Source organism: Mytilus edulis, chromosome 3, assembly GCF_963676685.1.
Source record: "Mytilus edulis chromosome 3, xbMytEdul2.2, whole genome shotgun sequence".
Taxonomy (NCBI): domain Eukaryota; kingdom Metazoa; phylum Mollusca; class Bivalvia; order Mytilida; family Mytilidae; genus Mytilus; species Mytilus edulis.
The window spans coordinates 27,278,053-27,304,097 of NC_092346.1; the positions used below are offsets into that span (position 1 = coordinate 27,278,053).

Here is a 26,045-nt window from a genome sequence, read left to right on the forward strand (position 1 = left end):
GTTCGATTGGTTCTGTCTTCCTTCATCAATTGCATCTTGATTGTTTCCCGTCATTTGTTTGATTGAATTTTCCTCCTTATGAACTATTTGATTTGATTCCTTGATCTATTCACCAGGCAAAGGTGCTACTTCTGATTGTACTAATGAAGCTGACACTTGAAAGTTCTCAGTTATTGTTACTTCTGAATGCTTGCTTTCTGTTGTTGGTTGTCTACCTGGTATGTGGTGAGGTTTTACGTTATTTCTATGCACCATTTTGTTTTGTCCATCAGAGCATATAATTGTTGGAACTTGAGCTACGACTTTTGTTGAATTGTCAGCATATAATACATGTGTAGTATTTGCTTGTTGTTTTTCCAATGTATTGCTTGATGCTTTAGCGTTTGTATTGGTATGTTGAGTCATCATTGTTTGGTTGTTGTTTCTATTTTGATGATAATGAGATGACCTTTGTAGATTGGCTTGATGGTATGTTGGCGGTGGTGGAATTTGCCCATTTGCTTGTCTATTTTGGTTCTGATATGAAGCCTGTGTTGGTCTAACATGATTTCTACTTTGATGACCATGAGTACTTTGATGTATGTACTGATTATGGTGGGCTGCATTCAAGTTGGTGATTCCTTGACTAGGATGGAATGCAAAGTTAGTTGCTTGCGGAACATGATATTGATTGAATAGTCCTGCCTGCATAGTTGGTTGAGAAGCATGATTATACATCGGATATTAGTGGTATAAATGCGGTTGTCCTTGTATGTACGGAGCTGGTTGTGGTACCATATTGATATTTACTGGTGGTATTTGGTTTCTTGTCGATGAAAGAGACTGTTGCAATTGTATTGCAAGCTGTGTTGTCAGGGCAGTAGTGATACACATATGCTGAGACATTTGTTGTTCTAATGCACGCATGTTGTTGGAGAGGTGCTGATATTGACATTGAGATTGACATCCACTGTGATTTGCTTGGTTGTTTGGTTGTTGATTGAACATGTGATAAGTCTGTTCACTATTTCTCATCTGTTGATTTGCTATTAGTATGTTACCTTCTAATAGTGCCATTTTTCGTTCCTAAAGGTTTATTGTCTGGTCTCTATTTTTAAGTCTGTTTTCCAGCTCATATATGTATTTTTTTAACTCTTCAACATCTTTAGATTTTCTTTGTTGGCCTTTACTCTGGTTTAGACTATTTTGATTGCTGGTCTTTTTCTCCTTTACAGTTGGTCTTTGTTCTGATTCTATCGCAATTTTATTTTGCGCCAATGTCTGTACAGAATTGGAGGTTGTTAGCATATTTTGGTCTTTAGGTTGCGTTTCTTCTGTTATAACTATGCTACTGTTTGTTTCAACAATCTGGATATTTTGTTGGATTATTTTCATCTCATCTTCTGTTGGTTGCGTGGATTGGTCTTTGTCTTTTGAGAGTTCGGTTGCTGGTTCTTGTTGATCTAAATGAAGTATATCAATGACTGTGTTGTTTACAGAAGTGTTGTTATGGACAATTTCAGTACTATATAGGTTGTTTTCAATACATAGTCGACAGACAAATGGATTGTCCTTAATCTTTTCAATATCACTGTCTTTTAGTCCGGCACAGTTGAAATGTATCCATTCATCGCATTGCTCACAACCAACAGTATGTTCGCCTGCCTTTTTATTGCACATAGGACAGAAGTAAATTGTGACATTCTGTTGGTCCTCGGTTTGAGAGATTTGGGTATACTCTATACTGCTTTGTTCAGTTACATATGGAATATCTTTATTTAGTGAGATATTACTCCAGTGGTTTACCTCGATTGGTTGTAGTGTTCTTTGAATGTCATTGTTTACAGAGTCCAGTTCTGATTCCTTACTAGTAATTTGTTCTAGTATGATTGGTAGAACATTGTCAACAAATTTATCCGTTTTGACCCCATTGACCAAGACTCTAGATGTTGTATTATAGCAATTTACTTGTGTTGATTGCCGATTGAATCATCTCTCTTTTTGTTGTATATCCTAAATCTTGTCTCAACAATGGCGTTGGATTTGTCTAAACCATTTTCGACTGCTATTGCATACTCCTCTTGACATTGTTGTTTGTCAAAATATTTATGTAGAAATTCTTTAACCAATTCATATGCTGCAGTACTAAAACTTATGCAGAAATTGTTTCTCGGTTTCATTTCATATCTTATATGTGATGAGTTACAATCATTTCTCTTTTTGTCAATGGCCTTTTGTTTATTAAGTTCATAATTTTTTTACTTTTGGATCAGAGATATGTTTGACTTTGATCTATTGCTTCTACGTAGAGTTGAAGTAGAGGATGGTACCATGGGCTGTGAAATATTTGGAGAACCTCCCGTCGCCATCCTTTTTGTTTATCTTTATGAATTGATTTTTCAGTGAGAATGGTTTAGCGTGGAAAGCCCATGACTGACCAAAATTTGATGAGTAGTTGTTTTGATGACTTGTTAATAGGTTGTTGCGAGGAGTTTAGCGTAGAAAGCCCACACTTACTCCAAAGATGTATTTCTTGTAGAGATTTCAGTACCAACAGTCTCGTGAAATTTGATTTGTCGTTCGTTTTAGCCAAACGTTTGATAAGAGATGATTAGGATGAATGCCGTCAGTGTAGAAGTTGAAATTGTATATGTGCCTTTGACAACTATCTCTGTGCTTGCCTTTCTTATATTTTGAGTTTCTATATAAGTCCAGTGAGAAGAATGGAGAATGACTCCCTATAGCAGAGTTTATACTGTCAATTTCTTGATTTATGGTATCAATTTGGTTCCAAAGTATGCTATCGTTGTCTTTATATTCTGTGTAATTTTGATGACCTTTTGATTTATTGTAAACTTCAATTGAGTAGTGTGGAATTTTCAGAATAGTATACCTAACTTTTGGGACGCCTGATAGGAAGCGCCCAATTTCTTGAAATTTTTCACTGAGGTGGATAATGGAAGAATCTGAAGTTGACCGAATGTTAATTTTATGATCTTTCTCTTTGACGGTTAAATCACATGTTCCGAGCCAGATGTAAATCCAAATATTTCCAAAGTTTCTTATTGCTCTATTGATATTTCTTTTAATGTATTGAAGACCATCAGCTGTAGAGTAACCAGAATTACCCCACTACTGGATTTCTTTTTCAACGGTGTTATAATTTCTTTGGTTATATAATTGGTATCCCTTGCTATCTGCTAGTAGTATTGGAGTATATTGCTTGATACCATGTAAATTAGGAGTTTCAGACTCTAAAAATCTCTCTAGTTTTGATGTTGACATAAGTAACTTAGAGTTTTATGTAGTTGATATATGAGGTATAGCGTGGAAAGCCCACGACTGACCAATTTTGATTAACAAGTTCTAGTTATATGTCAATAAGTAGAGATTATCTAAAGAGGTTCACCTGTTGTAGATGGTTAGTTCAAGTTATATATATATTTCCAAACTTTAGGATGAATAATTACACTTTTAAGATGACAATCACACTGGGTACACAGCCCCCCCCCCCCTCCAAAGGATGATTTTATATGAATTTATGAAGACTGTATTTGTGCGAGATATTAAGCAAGGATAATGTCTCTGGTTCAGATGTATGACGACACAAATATAAATGTAAATGTCTACTGGAAAAATTCACTAAATGGAGATTGTTTACGATGAAAAGTTTTCAAAAATGGTGGTCAATGGAAGGACGACAAATGCCAAGCCAGGTAGAAAAAGGTTGACTGGAAGTTGATGTTGATTGGGAACTGCCTGTCTGGGTTTTAATATGTACAACGCGGACTATAAATAAAAATTGTGCAAGTGTTCACTATACAAAGTACTGAAAATAGAAAAATTATGCTCGAAATCTTCTCTCTTCTTTTTCACACGTCTGTCATTCAAGCCTCACTTTCACTTTTCACCTTAAACTTAATTTGCGACCATCAAATCCCCAATTGATGCCGTCGGAGCTTAAAATACAATACAGTTATCTCCTAATTAACGATTACTTTTATACGTTCTGTATGTTTTCAAACATTTCTTTAGAGCAATAAGAATCGCACCAATTGTCTGATAACATACACACATGAACAGCAGTCTTTTCTACAATGACAACTTTCGATTTCAAAACTTGAATGTGTATGATTGTGTAACAAAAACAACCATGTCAATTTCAGCATGCATGATTAGTGAATGTTGAGTCTGAAGCGTAGGACAACTCGTACACTCCTGTTTCAAATTGGACAATGTTTTGTTATTTGTTTTTACTGTTGAAATTAGTTGTTATGTTAAAATAGATAATTATTCACTTTGAGCGATGTGTTGTTGTTGACCATTCGAGATTCTTTTTTTGCGACCCCGTCTTAGCTGAATGTGTGATTACTGAATCGTATTACTACACGGACCTCAAGGGATAATCCCATTTCAAACGAAAATAAATGCAAAACATGTGTCTTTGTGTCTTTCAAAACACAAATAATAAACAGATTTTATTGCAGGAAAAAGACAATAACAGTTTAGTGTCTTTAAATATCAGCTGTATTTGTACTCGGCTCGAAACAGGTGTAATAGCTCGCTGAAAACTCGCATACACCTTGTTTCTTAGTCTCGTACAAACACAGCTGATATTTAAAGACACTAAACAGTTATTGTCTATATAGGTTGCAAACAAAAAATATTAATAAATGAAATATGTTTTCCCAATTATTGCAAAAGAAACAAGGTTGAGTCGTTCCACGCATCGTTGTATGTATTTGAAACAAGAACAGGTGGATGAGGTCGTATGAATAATTAAATGTCATTTCGGCAACTTCTATTTAACTATTCATTAGGAAAAGTGATATCGGGTCAGTGACTGTATATGACATAGAAATATACAGTCAACGCATTTTGACTGCTCAAATAGAACGAGTGCAGTATAAAGTTATATTGTCTGTTGGGACATAATTGACACATCCATTAATGTTTTTACAGGTGTCAATCACTACTTCCATTTTTATTAACAAACAATAGGTGAGCTTGGGTATTAAAGTTTTATGATCAATTAATCAAAAGCAAATATCATAAAAAATATACAAAATCCTAAATGTGAACTTTGAACGAACAATTGTCGGGTCATATTACGACCGCAATTTTGTTTGCGGTTGTAAAAAATGTCTCCTGATCAGTTATATACATTGTGTTCAGTAATTTGTTTACCTTGCACTGTATAAGCCAATCAATATGTGGAATTTTAACGTGAAGTATAATAAAACTGTATTATACTCCCAAGTAACTGACGAAAAATGTCACTGCCCTTCTATTGAGCACAAACTAGCCAACGTATGGCATGTGTCTTTTAGGGTTTATGATATATATATGTAAACCTCAGATCTGTGTACGACCTCAAATCTGTGTCGGTTTTTCAAATCTATGCCCCATCGTGACGTCAATCGCTAATCCATGTCCGTAAAAATGATTCGGCCTCAAATCTGTGTCCGATTTTCAATCGCGACGTCATTCGCAAGTCTGTGTCCGTTATAAAAAAAGATAAGGTCTCAAATCTGTGTTATGTTTTAATTTTTTTCCAATTTGTTTCGCCATGAACAAATTTAATTTGAATTGTAAATATTCCACAATATTAGGAGTAAAGATATCCTGATAATTGTCAGAAAACATTTTAAGAGGATAAATCTCTAGTTGACGTTTTTGAAAATATTCCATCCGTCCACTATCATCATAAAGAGGGACGAAAGATAATAAAGGAAATTGGAAAACTGAAATCATCTCTTTTGTCGTAAAGTTTTGTTTTCAACCGACCCCTATTGTCAATTTCTAGATGTAAGTCAAGATATGAGGCTGACTTAACTGTATCTGTAGTATCCTTTATATCTTGTTCGATGGGATAGATGCGTTCCACATAGTCACCAAATTTTGAAAAATTTAGTGAAAGAACATCATCTATATAGCGGAAAGTAGAGTTAAAGGATATTGCTTACCTAACTTCTTGTCTTTTTTCTTAAGAAGTTCCTCCATGAAGTAAGCCTCATAATAATAAAGAAACAAGTCGGCAAGTAGAGGGACACAGTTTGTTCCCATTGGAATGCCGACAGTCTGTTGAAATACACGTCCTCCGAACGTAACAAATATATTGTCAATCAAGAAATCAAATATCTTGATAATATCAGTTTCAGAGAATTTTTTGTTTGAATCAGAGTGATCCTTTACAAAGAAGGATTTATTCCTCCCTAAGACAAGATACTTGTATCTACGTTGGCCATTCTATTTTTTATGAAGCAAAGCAATACCAACTCTTTCAATTTGTCTTTTAGTTTGACAGATTTCCCTCCAGTTTTAAAGACAAAACCTAAAGCAATTTTAAACCATGTGTATTAATAGTTAAAATGTTAACCTTGCTTTTGTCATATAAACCACTTGCACAATGTTTGTTCGGTGTGAATTAATGCTCCGTGTTAAAGACCGTACTAACACCTGTAATTGTTAACTTTTCATTGTTTACTTGATGACGTTTTGTTATGTTTTACGTCGATGAAAGGACATAGATTTGAGCCAAAAATGGCCATAGATTTGAGTAAATAAAGGACATAGATGTGAGACACTACAGGACATAGATTTGAGACTATAAAGGACATAGATTTGGAACGTCTATGACGCAATATTAAAAAGGACATAGATTTGCGAAAAGGACATAGATTTGAGCCGGGCATAGATTTGAGGCTTGCATATATAATCTGTTTGAAATTACTAGATTATACATTTGTAGCAATAAATCAGAGAATATGCACAACAGACTGACTGACTGGATGCTTTTATCAGTGCACAATCATTTTAAATTAACATATTTTGCAAAAAAAGCATACTGTCAAATTAGGCCCGGGAAATAAAGATTTGGCAAAAAAGACCCGGGGTTTCAGGATTGTACCTATCCCATATCTATCGTGTCTATTCTTTGAAAAAAAAGAAGAACGTATCATGCACTTTTTATTATGGTTTGATTTAGTTCTCAGATATTATAAACAATAGGTCAATTATTATATTTAGTGTATGGAACAAAGTTGTACATATAAAAAAGAAGATGTGGTATGATTGCCAATGCCAGAAACAACTGTCTACAAGAGACCAAAATGACACAGAAATTAACAACTTTAGGTCACCGTATGGCCTTTAACAATGAGCCATGTCTGCCTGGCTGTGTTTATATTACATTGACCTCAATTTCATGGCTCATTGCTCAATGTTGATTTTGTGGTTGGATGTCAGGCACTGTTAGCAACAGGACCACTATATTTGGTGACTATAATGATTATAGGGTGTACATGTTTGTCTGGCTTGGTTTATTTTACTCACTCGGCTCTGACCTTGATAATGTTCAGTTTAATATGTATTAAAACCTTCACATTAAAGACTTTCATCTGCATTTGTTTGCACCTGTTGTTAAGGGGTTGTCGTTTGTTGTGGTTCACAAGTGTTTATCCTTTCTTGGTTTTTTTTGTGTATGGATTAGTCTTGGTTTTTGTGTTTGAATTGTTTTACACTAGTCATTCTGGGGCCCTTTATTGGTTGCTGTTCAGTGTTAGCCAATGCTCTGTGTCGAGAATATTTACACCACAACCAGTTTAGCTTAATACGAACATAGTCTCAGACATTTAAATTATTTGATTTGCATTTCATTCATTCAATGGCTTGGTTTATTTTACTCACTCGGCTCTGACCTTGATTATGTTAAGTTTATGTATAAACCTTCACATTAAAGACTTTCATCTGCATTTGTTTGCACCTGTTGTTCAGGGGTTGTCGTTTGTTGTGGTTCACAAGTGTTTATCCTTTCTTGGTTTGTTTTTTTGTGTATGAATTAGTCTTGGTTTTTCTGTTTGAATTGTTTTACACTAGTCATTCTGGGGCCCTTTATAGCTTGCCGTTCAGTGTTAGGGTATTACATCTATGGTGTTAGCCAATGCTCTGTGTCGAGGCTGTACTTTGACTATTGTACTTTGACCTTTAATTGTTTACTTTTCATACATTGTGACTTGGATGGAGAGTTGTCTAATTGGCATACCACTTCTACTTATTTCTATTTCAACATAAATTCAGGCATAAGTAAATTAGGCGAGACATTTCAGAGTGTACACTGTCTTGACAGGAAGGTTAACATAGTAAAGTTTAGTTTCAGTATCGAGAATATTTACACCACAACCAGTTTATCTTGATGCGAACACAGTCTCAGACATTTAAATTATTTGATTTGCATTTCATTCATTCAATGTTTTATTAAAGTCTCATCTCTCAACAAGTCACAATCAATCTTTATACATTGTAAAATAACACTAGATAAAATGAGAGCCATTATATACAGAATTATAAGAGACTATTAAAATGCATAGATATAATACACAATATGAAATAAAATACTATTTACAATATATAAAATTTCTACGTCTTTTTAAAATCAATTGACAGGTTTTGGCACACATACGTATCATATTTACATCTGAGGATAAAAACACTAACTATTGATTATCATCTAAAGTATTAAAATTATCATTAAAAGTTTCAGCAACATGATATAAATGGTTTCTAAAATCGTCATATAGAGGACATCTTAATAAAACATGCGCTTCATCTTCAATAAAAACGTCACATATATGGCACACTCTATTTTCTAAAACAATATTTTCATATCTCCCTGTTTCAATTCTTAGGGGAGCAACACCACATCTAAATTTGTCGAAAGCACTTCTGTGACTGAAGGGTAAAGCTATTTTGCAGTATTCCTCCGGTTCAAAATTTTTCTTAAACAGTCTGTAAGTTCGTAGCTTATTGCCACCTCTGCCCGATATAGATTTGTCAGAATGTAAAACAGCATACCAATGTACCAATTATCGACATGTTTTTCGCATGTTTTTTGCATGAAGGTAAAAACTGAAAGTCTTTCTGATGCATACTATTACTGTTTCCTTTTTTGAACAATATGTTATGTGTTCGGAAAAATAGGATAAAAATGTTTTTAAATATTAAGGATTTATATGCCTTAATAAGAAATGAAATGTCCTTGAAATGATTAAACACTATGTCTAGATACAGTTCTATTCAAAATAATAAAATAAAAGAGCATTTCAAACTTTATAAACAAAACATGTCTGATATGATTTCTCATTTTTCTCACCACTTATATCACTTGACACTATCATCAATCCAGTTTCTCTGTTGATGTATAAAGCATCAGGATGTTTGATTCCATCAGCATCTGATAGTATTGTCTTACAGATCTTTCCATCTGGTGATACTACCAGTATACTGTTGTTTCCAGCAGAGGCTATATAAACGAAACCATATTTGTCTAATGTAAGTCCTCGTGGTCTGGCAATGTCTAGATGCTGAAATGTCCAGAGAGGTTCACCAGTAGCTTTAAAGCAGCAGACTTCACCGTTAATGATATTGGTACCATAGATATTTCCTTGGAATAATGAAATATGGAACACTCCTCTCATTCCTTCTAAGATGGTATGAGACATGTCATTCAGATTCACTGTAGTACACTTGCTGTAACTATCACTGATGACCAAATTTTTACAATCACTTGCTACTCCAAAACAGTTGTGAGAAAGTTGAATTGTTTGAATAATTTTACTTCTATTTACATCCACCAGGACTGTCTGGTGGTTTACTACTCCTAATCCGACAGCCATTGTATTATTCATGACAAGGCAACCATCAAATGGATGCTCTGTGAATGTTACTACTTTTCTGATAAAAATGCCATCATTTCTGAACAACAGTAGTTGTTTTTTGTTGCTATCAAGTATTATAAATTTACCATCAGGTAATATAAGACAGGCATTTATATTTAAAGACTCTATATCTTTTTGAATCGTCAGCCTTGTCAACAAGGATGGTTTTATTTGTTCCACTCCAGGAACTTTTGGAATCAAGTGCTGGGCTTGATCTTTTCTTCCAGCCTTCATTTTTAGAGAAGAAGTGGTGGTATTGATATTGATAATTCCAAATGAATTGACATCTTGTAAAAATGATTGTAGAGCAGATGAAAAGTGGACCTCTAGATTTTTTTCAATGAAGTGGTCTCCACTTTCTAAATCGTCTATATATTTTGTCGTTTGTGATGTAATTTTCTCAATCTCTCTTAGAGCAATAAACCTTTGTAGCTCTGTAGTATATCGTGTCGTTTCGGAAAACTGGCTCTGTATTTGGTTTATCTGACTGGCCCGCTGTTCCATTTGTTGCACGAGTGTGGCCATGTTAAATCTCAGCTTTAAATGTTTAGACTCTAAGTCATTAAGTAAGTCTTGCTCTAATTTGTTTAAGTAATCATCAATCGACTTCCTCATATACCGTATTCCCTCAATGGCTTCGGTTTTCTGAGTATCGGTTGTGGTGATCCTAGTTTGCAGATACTTTATGGCTGTATCTATGTTTTCCTTCACAATCTTTAAATCTTTTTCAAAAAGTTGCACTGAGGCAGATGATTTGACTTGCTGAAGGATATCTGACAAAGGTTTCATTTCTTGACACATCTTGTGTTTATCAGTGACACACTGAACACAGCATGGACAGGCATGGAAAGAACAGTAAAGTTCAAACTTCTTCTTGTGGTCTTGGCACTGGCTACTTATTTCTTGCATGAATGTAGGTAACTTTTGGTAATCATCAGCTGACATGGTTTTATGGTTTTTAGACAGATGTGACTTGCTGTGAGGTTTTTCACAGTCTCCACAAAATAAAACCTCACATTCTGTGCATCATGTGACTGCTGAATTGGAGATACCATCGTCATTGCAAATTGTACAAAGTTGTTTGACTGATGAGGCCATTACTTTTTCTCTTTACATCTGAAATATATGGATAAAAGCTCTCTAATATGAATGTGCTGGGAGTGAATGGGTTATATAACAAATAGTTTGCCGAAAAATATTACTGTATTAAGTAATCAGTATTATGAAAAGATTCTTCATGTCCCGATATCTCATGACAAAACATATGCTATAGCTATATATATTAGAAAACTGTAAAAAGAAAAAAAAGAAAAAAAAAGGGATCAGCAAGACAAGATCTTCAAAAGGGCAGCTACCCAAAATTATCAGTTGAATCCTTGAAGGAACTTAAATGACGACTTTTATCATTTTTGTTTTGTTTTTACGTAATATCTTGAAAACTAAAATGAAAAGATCGATTTCTGAAATGCAAAATTGATCAATAAGTACTACATATCTACAAATAGAAGACATTGTTAGTCCGCTCTCAGTACGAATTATTGAGAACTTTAGATTGACCGAAAGACAAAATCTATTTGATTGAAGAGGTATGTCGATCAACTTCTCAAATGAGTTATTGTCCTTTAAGATGGATTTTTATGTCCCATCCCCATCTAAGGGGCATTATTTATGTCGGTCTATGTGTCCGTTCGTTTGCTCAGTCGTTCTTTCGTCTGGCTATCTGTCTGTCCCACTACAGATTTAAGGTTTTGGTCAAGTTAGTTTTTGATGTACTTAGTTTAAGTCCAATTAATTTGAAACTTAGTTCACAGATTGCATATGCTATAACTTTTTTATGCTTATGTTAAATTAGAGTTTTGATCCCAGTTTCACGGTCCACTAAACATAGCAAATGAAAGTGCTAGTGGAGGTTAAAGTGTATTTTAAAGTTTTTGTTCAGGGTAGTTTTTCAGTTTTTGATAAAATTGAAATCCAATCAACTTGAAACTTTGTACATATATAGTCCCTATGATATGATCTTCCCAATTTAAACGCCAATTTAGAGTTTTGACCTTAATTTCACGGTCCACTGAATATAGCGAATGGTAATGGGAGTGGGTCATCTATGTACTATGGACACATTCTTGTTCCTTTTTAGTTTTGTTTTGGGAACCAAAGGTATGTTTGCATAAGAAAACTTCAAACAGCAAAAATTATCCGCTTTACAAGAGCTACAAATAGGTCATATCTGAAATTGATAGTAAACTTAAATGATATTTTATCCATTTTTGAAAATCAAAAGCAGAGAGACCATAAACAACAAAAATAATCAGTCAAACATCTACTCTATTATAATCTTGGAGAGTCCCCCCAGATATTTATGAAGTTGCACCGAATGATCAAGTTGAGAGACATTATAAGACTCTTAATTTCTAACCTGGAGTTCATTCTCGGAGTGACACTGAGAAATTAAAATATTTAGAAAAAAAAGAATGTACTATCTCTTTGAAATTTTTAGACTGTGTCAGAATAATATATCAAATAAAGTAAATTTTCCGTTTCTTGTGTTGGACATTTATTATGTTTTTACTTTCTGTTATAAACAATCAAGGATTTCTTGTTTTATGTATTGATATACTATTGCCAGAGTTAAATGATATTTTGATTTTAGTTAATTAAATAAATGTGCAATTGAATTATTTGAACATTCTTACCATGAACATTTTGACGGAAAGGAATTTGAACAGGGAAGTAAAATGTCCAATATCTGGGACACTTACGTATAATATTGATTCAAATAGAAATTCTTATCCTTACAGTTAAATGTCTTTGTATGAATATAAATTTGATACACTAGGATAATTTTTTTTATTTAAATGCGTTTTTTTGCATACTTACTTCACAACACTCCAATGTATGTTATCACACAAATCTGATAAATATTGTTGTTTACATTCAATTAAAACAACTTTCATATTTTTTTTATTTATTAAACATCTTAAAAAAAATATCAATTTTGAATAAGTTTTAGTATAACTTAGTTAAACTTTTTTTAATGAGGATACATGTAACCCCTCAAGGCAGATGAAGAACTGCATGATTTAAATTATAGAAACAAAACATTGTTTGAATCTGGAATAATTTTGAATTCTGGAAAATTGATAAGAAGTGTATGATGAAAAAAAAATGAGACACTGAGGGTGAGGGGTAGTTAGTTTATACAGAAATAAAAGCAAACGTAATTTGAATCTAAGTCGTGTAAGAAGAGCTAAACCCCTAAAGTTGGTTAGTTTTCATCATACATTTCTTTTCGGTTTAACATAGTTTGAAATTATTCCAGAATCAAATATTTGCTTTTTTAAAAGTTCAATTACTTCTTAAAAAGGAAACATGTTTGGACAAGATATTTCATTCAGAAATATTTGTGATAATGCTATTAAGACAAAAATATATTTTTTTGGCACCTCCCCTAAAAATTAATAAAGCTATGACCGCTTAAATAAACACTATTTGTATTTTTAGTCAATTTAGGTCAAAATATTTCATAATCTTCGTGTGTATTAGTCATATTTAACCTTGGCCGCCATCCACTATCCAAACAGTTTTTATATTGATGAATTCTATATCAAAATTGGAATCTAGCTTTTGGTTACAAAACATTTCGGATAGTAGATGGCGGCCAAAGTTTTATTAAAGCTTTTAAGTCTGAAAATTGCACAAAATCGACATATTTTGACAAAATGTGTACAAAAAAAATGTACAAATTATAATTTGTATTTTGACTTTGTACAAATTGTAATCTGTACAAAATCGTCCTGTACACATTATAATTTGTACAAAATCAGGCTAAATTTCACTTATAACTTGTACAATATTTTACATGGTATAATCTTTCAAATCAAATGATAAAAAAAACCAATTACGAATCAATTTGAAACACACTGATAACTGTATATACAAAGCTATAATACAATACTTGTATTTGTTGGAGCAGGTGAGCAAACATTGACCTTGAATTACACAATACATACTGCATTTTGCATTTACACTTCGAGTTGTTACAACCGCCTTTACATTTGCAAAAAAGAACGAGAAAGTTGTTAATCAGGAATTTGTGTAACAGACACAGAAGAGTCATCAATAGATTCTAGTTGGTTTCTGCTTAAAAAGGAGGCGCGAAAGATACCAAAGGGACAGTCTAACTCATTAAAATCGATAACACTCCTGATAAATTACCAGCTATTGTCCCCATCTGATAGCCAAATTTTCCTACTTCCACTACAAAACCTTGTATATATATTCCTTAAATTGGTCGGTGCTCGGTCATACTGTGGAATTGGGACGATAACATTGTTTCCAACAGATAATTCGCTCAGTTTCTGTTTTGTATTTCTTAATAGGACATCCGCTTGGATTTGTTGGCCAGGAAATTTGCATGAATGATTGGAGTTTCGACTTCCTCTGACACAACTTCAATAGTTGTACAAGTTCATTCAGTTTAACTATCCAGTTACAGAATCGTTAGGTTCTCTTTCTGATTCTCCCAATTCAGTATCTGTGTTTTCATCCGTGCCATCAATGAGGGCCCTCATGGGGTTTTTGATTATGTGATTACTTGGCCGTTTTTTTTAATGATTATTTGATTATTAAGCCAAATATTTCATGATTATTTGATTACCTAGGACTGTATTTTTAGTTTATGATTATTTGATTACTAAAGATAAGCAAATATTTAATGATTATGTGATTATATTGGCAAAAAAATGGTGATTATGTGATTACTAGGACCCCCCCATGAGGGGCCTCATCAATTTTAATTTCACTGTTTTTCTTTTAATCCTCTTTGAACACTTTCTTTAAATCTTCCTCTGTTTCAAGACTTGGCAAAAGTTCCTTATGCAAAGAAGATGAAGTCAAACCTTCAAACCACTGTTGTGTGTCATATGACATCAGAATTTGCTCCCTCTACAGACCCGTGACTTTGCGGATGTCTTGGTCGACCATGGACTTTAACTAATTCTGACCATAACGATTTTGTTTCAGTAATTATATGTGCAGTGAACTCTCTCCCATTACCGCTTTAGAGGATATGGGATGCACCATAGACTGAGAAGAAAAATATCAAGTAAATGATAAGCAACTCTTATGCCTCTTTTGCATTTTACTTTAGAAATCAACTCATGCAATTTGTCTTTGGTATTACTATGTTTGTGCTTTGTTGTGTTATTTTCAGGAAATTGCAGATTTTTTTGATAGAATTTATCATGTTGATCAACAATGCTAGCTATTTTATTGAACACTACAAATTTTATTTTTGCAAATGATCATTTGAAAGACCAGTTAATAGGAGTTCAATTTATAACTTGAAGTCAATATAAATGAGTCAAAATGACTTACAAATCGCATTGAAAAGTGTCTACAGTGTACCAATACTTTATTAGCACAAAAACAATACGATAAATTATTGTACACGTTTTAAGTGAATTTTAGTCAAATTTTGTCCAAATTATAATTTGTACAAGCGCTTTTTGTACAAATAACAATTTGTACAAAGTCAAAATACCAATTATAATTTGTACAATTTTTTTGTACAAATCATAAGTTGTTCAAAATGATAACTTGTACACAACACATAGGTTGATTGTAAGGTGTACATGTCTGTCTGGCATGGTTCATCTGACCTTGACCTCATTTTCATAGTTCATTGGTCAATGTTTAGTCGGGTTTTTTTTGTTAAGAGAGCTACCATTTGAGTTGTATTGGTGCCAGGATGAAAAATCTAGTCCTGCTTTTTTTTGTAGTTATAATTGCTGTCCTGCCTGTTTATTTTTCACTCTTATCGTCCTGCCTTTTTTTATTATTAATTTATCCTGACATTTTGTAAATAAATTGTCATCCTGCCTTTTTAGCTCACCTGGCCCGAAGGCCCAAGTGAGCTTTTCTCATCACTTTGCGCCCGTCGTCCGGCGTCGTCTGTTAACTTTTACAAGAATCTTCTCCTCTGAAACTACTGGGCCAAATTAAACCAAACTTGGCCACAATCATTATTGGGGTATCTAGTTTAAAAAATGTGTGGCTTGACCCAGCCAACCAACCAAGATGGCCGCCATGGCTAAAAATAGAACATAAGGGTAAAATGCAGTTTTTGGCTTATAACTCAAAAACCAAAGCATTAAGAGCAAATCTGACATGGAGTACAATTGTTTATCAGGTCAAGATCTATCTGCCCTGAAATTATCAGATGAATTGGACAACCCGTTGTTGGGTTGCTGCCCCTGAATTGGTAATTTTAATGAAATTTTGCTGTTTTTGGTTATTATCTTGAATATAATTAAAGATAGAGATAAACTGTAAACTGCAATAATGTTCAGCAAAGTAAGATTTACAAATAAGTCACATGACCGAAATGGTCAGTTGACCCCTTTAGGAGTTATTGCCCTTAATAGTCAATTTTTAACCATTTTTCGTAAATCTTAGTAATCTTTTACAATATTTTCTCCTCTGAAACTACTAGGCCAAACTAATCCAAACTTGGCCACAATCATCTTTGGGGTGTCTAGTTTTAAAAATGTGAGGCTTGACCCGGCCAACCAACTAAGATGGCCGCCATGGCTAAAAATAAAACATAGGAGTAAAATGCAGTTTTTGGCTTATAACTCAAAAACCAAAGCATTAAGAGCAAATCTGACATGGAGTACAATTGTTTATCAGGTCAAGATCTATCTGCCCTGAAATTTTCAGATGAATCGGACAACCCGTTGTTGGGTTGCTGCCCCTGAATTGGTAATTTTAAGGACATTTTGCTGTTTTTGGTTATTACCTTGATTATTATTATAGATAGAGATAAACTGTAAACTGCAATAATGTTCAGCATAGTAAGATTTACAAATAAGTCAAATAACCGAAATGGTCAGTTGACCCCTTTAGGAGTTATTGCCCTTTATAGTCAATTTTTAACAATTTTTCGTAAATCTTAGTAATCTTTTACAAAAATCTTCTCCTCTGAAACTACTAGGCCAAATTAATCCAAACTTAGCCACAATCATCTTTGGGGTATCTTGTTTAAAAAATGTGTTAATATTCACATAGACCAAGGTGAGCGACATAGGCTCTTTAGAGCCTCTAGTTTAATAAAACTCCTGTCCTGCCTTTTTTCCAAATTATATCCTATTTTTAAATACATGCCGGGTCGTCAAATAACCGTGAATTTGGAAAATGACCCGTTTTCACCCGGATTCTTCAGGCTTTATAGGCTGACTTTCATGACGGTGGTTTTCCTTTGAAATACCAGACAATTCGTTATTCTTTTGTGTTAACTGTCAAATTAAGTGACCCATTAAGTGCATAGTTCCACTTGACGGCTTTGGTGTCCAACTCACAATTTATTAACACCAATTACCGTAATTTAAGTTCATAAACAATTTGTCTATTTCAAAATTGTTTCAATAAATTTCAGTTACTTCCCCTTTTTTGTCACTTTTTACAATATTCTCCTTAATTTTATGGTTTGTTTTTGTAATAACAGATTAATTTTAAAACTAACTGAATGCAAATACATATCAGAATAATACATTCTTTTATGTTTATGCCCCGCCGTAGTGGAGGAGGCATTAAGTTTTCCATTATGGGTCTATATAGTTGTATAACTCTTATACTTTTTGAATCTTTGGAATTTTTCACTTTTACTGTCTGTTTGTACATATATCGAAGGTGTGCCTGTGGTCAGGGTTTTGATTTTATATCAATATTTGCTCTTTTGGGAGATTTGTACTTTTTTTCCTTTATGTATTTACTGGCATAATAGTACGGTGACCGAGTAAGGAAAAGTCGCTTATTTGAGGAGTTTAATCGTCATTCGGACTTTACGGCTATAAATCACAGTATTGGTAGTTCAAAGGTTAAATTTAACATTTTGACTTGTCGTCAAAAAATCGTACGGTGCAATTTTCGTAAAATGGGCTTTGAAGTAAGTTAGTTTAATTTAAACGAAAAATCGACTAAGAAAAGTGTTGAGGTCAACATTGTAAAATAACATCCGTGATATGATTTCTGTTATTATATACATTGTTGATACACCTTATTTATGTTATTTGAACGATTTCAAATAAAGTTTAGCAAAATTAATTCGTTATTAAAGAGTTTTTGTAAAAGTTTAACACTACAAATACTTTGCATTTAATAGAGTAGGTTCCAATTTAATTTCATAATTTTTTTAATGCAAATTGTAAAATAATTAACATTTTTATGATATTTCATACATTTGTACCTTTATTAATCAATAATATCAAATTCATTTGTCTCAGAAGCACTATTTCATCAATTCAAGCCAAACAAAATTCATAACGCTCATATGACGGAGCTATTCGAAGCTCATATACAGCCTCTTATAGATACATATTTGCAATTGGGATGTGATGTATTACTTACATTTACATAGTGGGATATGTTCCTTGAAGCAGTAGACATTCAGCTGTCAAATGTTAGAGCAAAACGAGAGGGAAATTTGTCTCTTTATTGAGATCGTCATCTCAAATGTAACATTATATTTTTGGAACCAACCGTACCGCACGAAGGTGGATGCCAGTTTACATAATCGATATGCTTCAATTTTCTGAGAACATTCGATCACCTTTTATAGATGGCCTTTGGTGTGGAATCCTACCCTCAATGTCTTATCAATATATCTCTTCTTAAATGCATGCTTCAAGACATATTCGAGGCTCTTTGCTCACAGTTGTCGAGGAAGGCTTGAACATATCTAAACATTTTGTCACTTGTGCTCTTTCTTAAGATCACAAGGAGTTTTTATAGTCCAATATCAAAGTCAAACACAAACCTTAAATATAAATCGGGGGAAATACTTTGAGGTTGCATAAATCCATAACTTGTGATTAGACGTGCACTGATTTCGGCAAAATGTAGACTTGTTATCATAGAACATGTATTGTCGCACCCATTAACTCCATTATCCCCTTTTCAAAGTGACGGCAGCATGAGAAAATCATGCAAGTCGGATTTTGTGAAGCAATTCGAATCTAAAGTCTCTTGTGCACTCTTCCTACCTTCCTTTATACCATCACTCACAACTTACATAAGAGATGGTATGGCATTGGTTCAATGTATTACTGCTAAGAAAGGTAAAACATGCGGCGACCTTGCAGCTTACTATTTAAAAATATGTCCCAATGAATTTCTATAGCGCACATAGCAGCACATGTTTTTGACCACTACGACACGAACAACTCTATAAAGTCTGCCGAAAGGGAACACCGCACAGAGACTACAGCTTCCATCAAAGTGTAACAGATTATAGAGCGGAGAAATATTCCTGTCTAGAAAACTTTGACAAATCCCATAAGATTCCACCTGATGTAAGCTTTACATAGTCATAACGTTTGTTTATTCCGAAATTGTCAAAGTTATTTATACCAACACTGTTCATGGCTATCTTAACTTGTTCAGCACTCAAGAGAATGCCTTAAAAATATCTTATATAGTTTATAAGATATCTCATATAGTTTATCAGATATCTTATATAATTATAATATCTTAATTGTCATAAGATATCTCATAAACTATATAAGATATCTTATAAACTATATAAGATATCTTATAAACTATATAAGATATCTTATAAACTATGGTTATGGTTACGTCGTAGCTACCAATTCTGGCTTTAAGATATATAAGATATCTTATATAAGATATCTTATATAAGATATCTTATATAAGATATCTTATATAAGATATCTTATATAAGATATCTTATATAAAAATTGTTTATAAAATATCTCATATACTTTAGAAGATATCTTATAAACGGCTTGCCATAGTATGCACTCCTAATCAACAGGAAGGTTAACATAGTAAAGTTTAGTTTCAGTATCGAGAATACTTACACCACTACCAGTTTAGCTTAATGTGAACATGGTCTCAGACTTTTAAATTGTTTGATTTGAATGAAGGTAAATACTGAAAGTCCTTTTGATGCATACCATTACTGTTTTCTTTTTTGAATAATATAGTTGTTATGTGATTGAAAAAAAATAGGATAAAAATGTTTATATTTATATATATATATATATATATATATATATATATATATATATATATATATATATATATATATATATATATATATATATATATATATATATATATATATGAAAAAGTGAACAAATGTGTCTTCTACAAATTAAGGATTTGGATGCCTTAATAAGGAAAATGAAATGTCCTTGAAATTATTAAACACTATGCATAGATACAATTCTATTCAAGATAATAAAATAAAAGAGCATTTTAAATATTATAAACAAAAGCTGTCGGATATGATTTCTCATTATTCTCACCACTTATATGACTTGACACTATCATCAATCCAGTTTCTCTGTTGATGTCTATAGCATAAGGATTTTTGATTCCATCAGCATCTGATAGTATTGTCTTACAGATCTTACCATCTGGTGATACTACCAGTATACTGCTCTTTCCATAAGAAGCTATATAAACAAAACCATTTTTGTCTAATGCAAGTCCTTGTGGTACGGTAATGTCTTGAAGCTGAAAAGTCCAGAGAGGTTCACCAGTAGCTTTGTAGCAGCAAACTTTATTTGCCCTGTTATTGGTACCATAGATATTTCCTTGGAATAATGAAATACAATACACTCCTCTCATTCCTTCTAAGATGGTTTGAGACATATCACTCAGATTCACTGTAGTACACTGGCTGTCTCTATCACTGATTACCAAAGTTTTACAATCACTTGCTACTCCAAAACAGTTGTGAGAAAGTTCAATTGATTGAACAATTTTACTTCTATTTACATCCACCAGTACTGTCTGGTTCACTCGTCCTAATGTGACAGCCACTGTATTATTCATGACAAGGCAACCTTCATATGGACACTTTGTGAATGTTACTACTTTTCTGATAAAAATGCCATCATTACTGAACAACAGTAGTTGGTTTTTGTTGCATTCAAGTATTATAAATTTACCATCAGGTAATATAAGACAGGCAGTTATATGTACAGACTTTTTATCTTTTGGAATTGTCAGTCTTGTCAACAAGGATGGTTTTATTTGTTCCACTCCAGGAACTTTTGGAATCAAGTGCTGGGCTTGATCTTTTCTTCCAGCCTTTATTTTTAGAGTAGAAGTGGTGGTATTGATATTGATATTTCCAAATGAATTGACATCTTGTAAAATTGATTTTAGAGCAGATGAAAGTTTGACCTCTAGATTTTTTTCAATGAAGTGGTCTCCACTTTCTAAATCTTCTATATATTTTGTCGTTTGTGATGTAATTTTCTCAATCTCTCTTAGAGCAATAAGCCTTTGTAGCTCTGTAGTATATCGTGTCGTTTCGGAAAACTGGCTCTGTATTTGGTTTATCTGACTGGCCCGCTGTTCCATTTGTTGCACGAGTGTGGCCATGTTAAATCTCAGCTTTAAATGTTTAGACTCTAAGTCATTAAGTAAGTCTTGCTCTAATTTGTTTAAGTAATCATCAATCGACTTTCTCATATACCGTATTTTCTCAATGGCTTTGGTTTTCTGAGTATCGGTGGTGGTGATCCTAGTTTGCAGATACTTTATGGCTGTATCTATGTTTTCCTTCACAATCTTTAAATCTTTTTCGAAAAGTTGCACTGAGGCAGATGATTTGACTTGCTGAAGGATATCTGACAAAGGTTTCATTTCTTGACACATCTTGTGTTTATCAGTGACACAATGAACACAGCATGGACAGGCATGAAAAGAACAGTAAAGTTCAAACTTCTTCTTGTGGTCTTGGCACTGGCTACTTATTTCTTGCATGAATGTAGGTAACTTTTGGTAATCATCAGCTGACATGGTTTTATGGTTCTTAGACAGTCTCGACTTGCTGTGAGGTTTTTCACAGTCTCCACAAAATAAAACCTCACATTCTGTGCACCAGATGACTGCTGGGTTGGAGATTCCATCGTCATTGCAAATTGTACAAAGTTGTTTGACTGATGAGGCCATTACTTTTTCTCTTCACATCTGAAATATATGGATAAAAGCTCTCTAATATGAATATGCTGGGAGTGAATGGGTTATATAACAAATAGTTTGCCGAAAAATATTACTGTATTAAGTAATCAGTATTATGAATAGATTCTTCATGTCTCGATATCTCATGACAAAACATATGCTATAGCTATATATATTAGGAAACTGTAAAAAGAAAAAAAAAGAAAAAAAAAGGGATCAGCAAGACAAGATTTTCAAAAGGGCAGCTACCCAAAATTATCAGTTGAATCCTTGAAGGAACTTAAATGACGACTTTTATCATTTTTGTTTTGTTTTTACGTAATATCTTGAAAACTATAATGAAAAGATAGATTTCTGAAATGCAAAATTGATCAATAAGTACTACATATCTACAAATAGAAAAAATTGTTAGTCCGCTCTCAGTAAGAATTATTGAGAACTTTAGATTGACCGAAAGACAAAATCTATTTGATTGGAGAGGTATGTCGATCAACTTCTCAAATGAGTTATTGTCCTTTAAGATGGATTTTTATGTCCCATCCCCATCTAAGGGGCATTATTTATGTCGGTCTATGTTTCCGTTCGTGTGCTCAGTCGTTCTTTCGTCTGGCTATCTGTCTGTCCCACTACAGATTTAAGGTTTTGGTCAAGTTAGTTTTTGATGTACTTAATTTAAGTCCAATTAATTTGAAACTTAGTTCACAGATTGCATATGCTATAACTTTTTTTATGCTTATGTTAAATTAGAGTTTTGATCCCAGTTTCACGGTCCACTAAACATAGCAAATGAAAGTGCTAGTGGAGGTTAAAGTGTATTTTAAAGTTTTTGGTCAGGGTAGTTTTTCAGTTTTTGATAAAATTGAAATCCAATCAACTTGAAACTTTGTATATATATAGTCCCTATGATATGATCTTCCCAATTTAAACGCCAATTTAGAGTTTTGACCTTAATTTCACGGTCCACTGAACATAGCGAATGGTAATGGGAGTGGGTCATCTATGTACTATGGACACATTCTTGTTCCTTTTTAGTTCTGTTTTGGGAACCAAAGGTATGTTTGCATAAGAAAACTTCAAACAGCAAAAATTATCCGCTTTACTAGAGCTACAAATAGGTCATATCTGAAATTGATAGTAAACTTAAATGATATTTTATCCATTTTTGAAAATCAAAAGCAGAGAGACCATAAACAACAAAAATAATCAGTCAAACATCTACTCTATTATAATCTTGGAGAGTCCCCCCAGATATTTATGAAGTTGCACCGAATGATCAAGTTGAGAGACATTATAAGACTCTTAATTTCTAACCTGGAGTTCATTCTCGGAGTGACACTGAGAAATTAAAATATTTAGAAAAAAAAGAATGTACTATCTCCTTGAAATTTTTAGACTGTGTCAGAATAAAATATCAAATAAAGTAAATTTTCCCTTTCTTGTGTTGGACATTTATTATGTTTTTACTTTCTGTTTTAAACAATCAAGGATTTCTTGTTTTATGTATTGATATACAAAGTATTGCCAGAGTTTAATGATATTTTGATTTTAGTTAATCAAATAAATGTGCAATTGAATTATTTGAACATTCTTACCATGAACATTTTGACGGAAAGGAATTTGAACAGGGAAGTAAAATGTCCAATATCTGGGACACTTACGTATATTATTGATTGAAATAGAAATTCTTATCCTAACAGTTAAATGTCTTTGTATGAATATAAATTTGATACACTAGGATATTTTTTTTATTTAAATGCGGTTTTTTTTCATACTTACTTAACAACACTCAACAATTTTTAAAGAATCTCCAATGTATGTAATCACACAAATCTGATAAATATTGTTTTTTTACATTCAATTAAAACAACTTTCATATTTTTTTTATTTATTAAACATCTTAAAAAAATATCAATTTTGAATAAGTTTTAGTATAACTTAGTTAAACTTTTTTAATGAGGATACATGTAACCCCTCAAGGCAGATGAAGAACTGCATGATTTAAATTATAGAAACAAAACATTGTTTGAATCTGGAATAATTTTGAATTCTGGAAAATTGATAAGAAGTGTATGATGAAAAAAATGAGACACTGAGGGTGAGGGGGTAGTTAGTTTATACAGAAATAAAAGCAAACGTAATTTGAATCTAAGTCGTGTAAGAAGGGCTAAACCCCTAAAGTTGGTTAGTTTTCATCATACATTTCTTTTCGGTTTAACATAGTTTGAAATTATTCCAGAATCAAATATTTGCTTTTTTAAAAGTTCAATTACTTCTTAAAAAGGAAACATGTTTGGACAAGATATTTCATTCAGAAATACTTGTGATAATACTATTAAGGCAAAAGTATATTTTTTTGGCACCTCCCCTAAAAATTAATAAAGCTATGACCGCTTAAATAAACACTTTTTGTATTTTCAGTCAATTTAGGTCAAAAAATTTCATAATCTTTGTGTGTTTTTGGCATGATGAATTCTATATCAAAATTGGAATCTTTTGATTACAAAACATTTTGGATCGTAGATGGTGGCTAAAGTTTTCTTAAAGCTTTTAGGTCTGAAAATTGCACAAAATCGACATATTTTGACAAAATGTCTAAAATGGGCCTACTTTAGAGAATATTTTTACCTAAACTACATAAATGTCCTTACAAACAACGGTATATTGCTGGGTCTTCCAAGTGCTCCACGGAACCTCTTTCTAAATTATTAACATATATTTTATCAGCAATCGAAGACGGGCTTCAAAGTTATTGTGAAACTGGAGTGATTCAGATATAGATACTTAAAAATTCAAAAGATCTTTTAGAGTACATACAATCTAACTCTCTTTCATCTTGCAATAGTATTAAAACATTTATGGCTTTTCTACACTTTACACAAGTATTCCACATTCCAAACTAAAAGACAAATTGAAAGAGTTGGCATTGCTTTTTTTCATAAAAAAAAGAATGGCCAACGTAGATACAAGTTTCTTGTCTTAGGGAGGGATACATCCTACTTTGTAAAGGATCACTCTGATTCAAACAAAACATTCTCTGAAACTGACATTATCAAGATGCTTGATTTCTTCATTGACAACATACAGTTGTATTTGTTACGTTCGGAGGACGTGTTTTTCAACAGACTATCGGCATTCCAATGGTAACCAATTGCGCCCCTCTTCTTGCCGACTTGTTTCTTTATTATTATGAGGCTAACTTCACGCGGGAACTTCTTTCCGCTATATAGATGATGTTCTTTTACTGAATAATTCAAAATTTGGTGACTATGTTGAACGCATCTATCCAATCGAACTAGAGATAAAGGATACAACAGATACAGTTAAGTCGGCCTCATATCTTGAATTACATCTAGAAATTGACGGTCGGTTGAAAACAAAACTTTACGACAAAAAAGATGATTTCAGCTTTCCAGTTGTGAACTTTCCATTTCTAAGTTGCAACATTCCAGCAGCACCTACATGTGGGGTATATATCGTCTTATTGATACGATATTCCCGTGCTTGATTTTCCTATCATGATTTTCTTGATAGAGAGTTGCTGCTCACAAGGAAGCTATAAAACCAAGTGATCCAATTGGTGAATCTTCGTAAATTTTACGGACGCCATCACGAGGTGGTTGACCGTTATGGAATAACCGTTTCACAAATGATATCGGATATGTTCCTTACGTCGTAACTACAATCCCCTTCCCTTTCATGAATGTGACCTACCGAATAAGACTATTTTCCGGATAATTTGTTATAACATAAGCAACACGACGGGTGCCACGTGTGGAGCAGTATCTCAGTGTTTTCCCTTCCGGAGCACCTGATATCACCCCCAGTTTTTACTGAATGGGGTTAGTGATGCTTATTCTTTAGTTTTCTATGTTGTGTATACTATTGTTTGTCTGATTGTCTTTTTCATTTTTAGCCTTGGCGTTGTCGGTTTATTTTCGATTTATGAGTTTGACTGTCTTTTCGGTATCTTTCGTCCCTCTTTTAATGAAATGAACTCCTGACGTATTTAGCATTAAGGCTTTTGAAATAGACCCATTTACGAACCAAATTATGACCTTTTTTCCACATGCACTTGTTTCTGTCAATGTGGGGTTTAGGTAAAATGACAGAAAGTCACAGGGTACAAAGTCACAGGACATAAAGTCACAAATGTGGTAGGACAAAAAGTCACAAATAATATGTTGACCTGAATTGTTTGAATATATAAGAGAAATATCTTGAAATATTTACTTTTCAATACATATATTCATATTAAAGTTTAGGAAATGTGTCATTATGACTTGAAAAGAAGATTTATTTAATTTTAATTATGCAAAAGAAAGACTTCTTGGCACCATGAAGCCATTTAAGTGC

General features: G+C 33.0%; 2 protein-coding genes across 4 annotated transcripts in view; one reads left to right on the forward strand and one right to left on the reverse strand.

The window, feature by feature from the left end:
- LOC139516126 (coiled-coil domain-containing protein 175-like) overlaps nucleotides 1-26,045 on the forward strand; it is a 175,156-nt gene that overhangs the window by 110,107 nt on the left and 39,004 nt on the right. The window lies entirely within an intron of this gene.
- On the reverse strand, nucleotides 8,201-12,454 carry LOC139516104 (tripartite motif-containing protein 2-like). Its single transcript, XM_071305952.1, has 2 exons — nucleotides 12,389-12,454; nucleotides 8,201-10,811 (listed from the first exon to the last, which is right to left on the reverse strand). Exon 2 carries the CDS (start codon nucleotides 10,638-10,640, stop codon nucleotides 9,081-9,083), a length of 1,560 nt encoding a protein of 519 aa, XP_071162053.1. The 5' UTR covers nucleotides 10,641-10,811; nucleotides 12,389-12,454; the 3' UTR covers nucleotides 8,201-9,080.

What these genes read in the sequence shown, in the direction of transcription:
- LOC139516104 (XM_071305952.1), bottom strand. Translation starts at nt 10,640, where the DNA reads ATGTCAGCTGATGATTACCAAAAGTTACCTACATTCATGCAAGAAATA.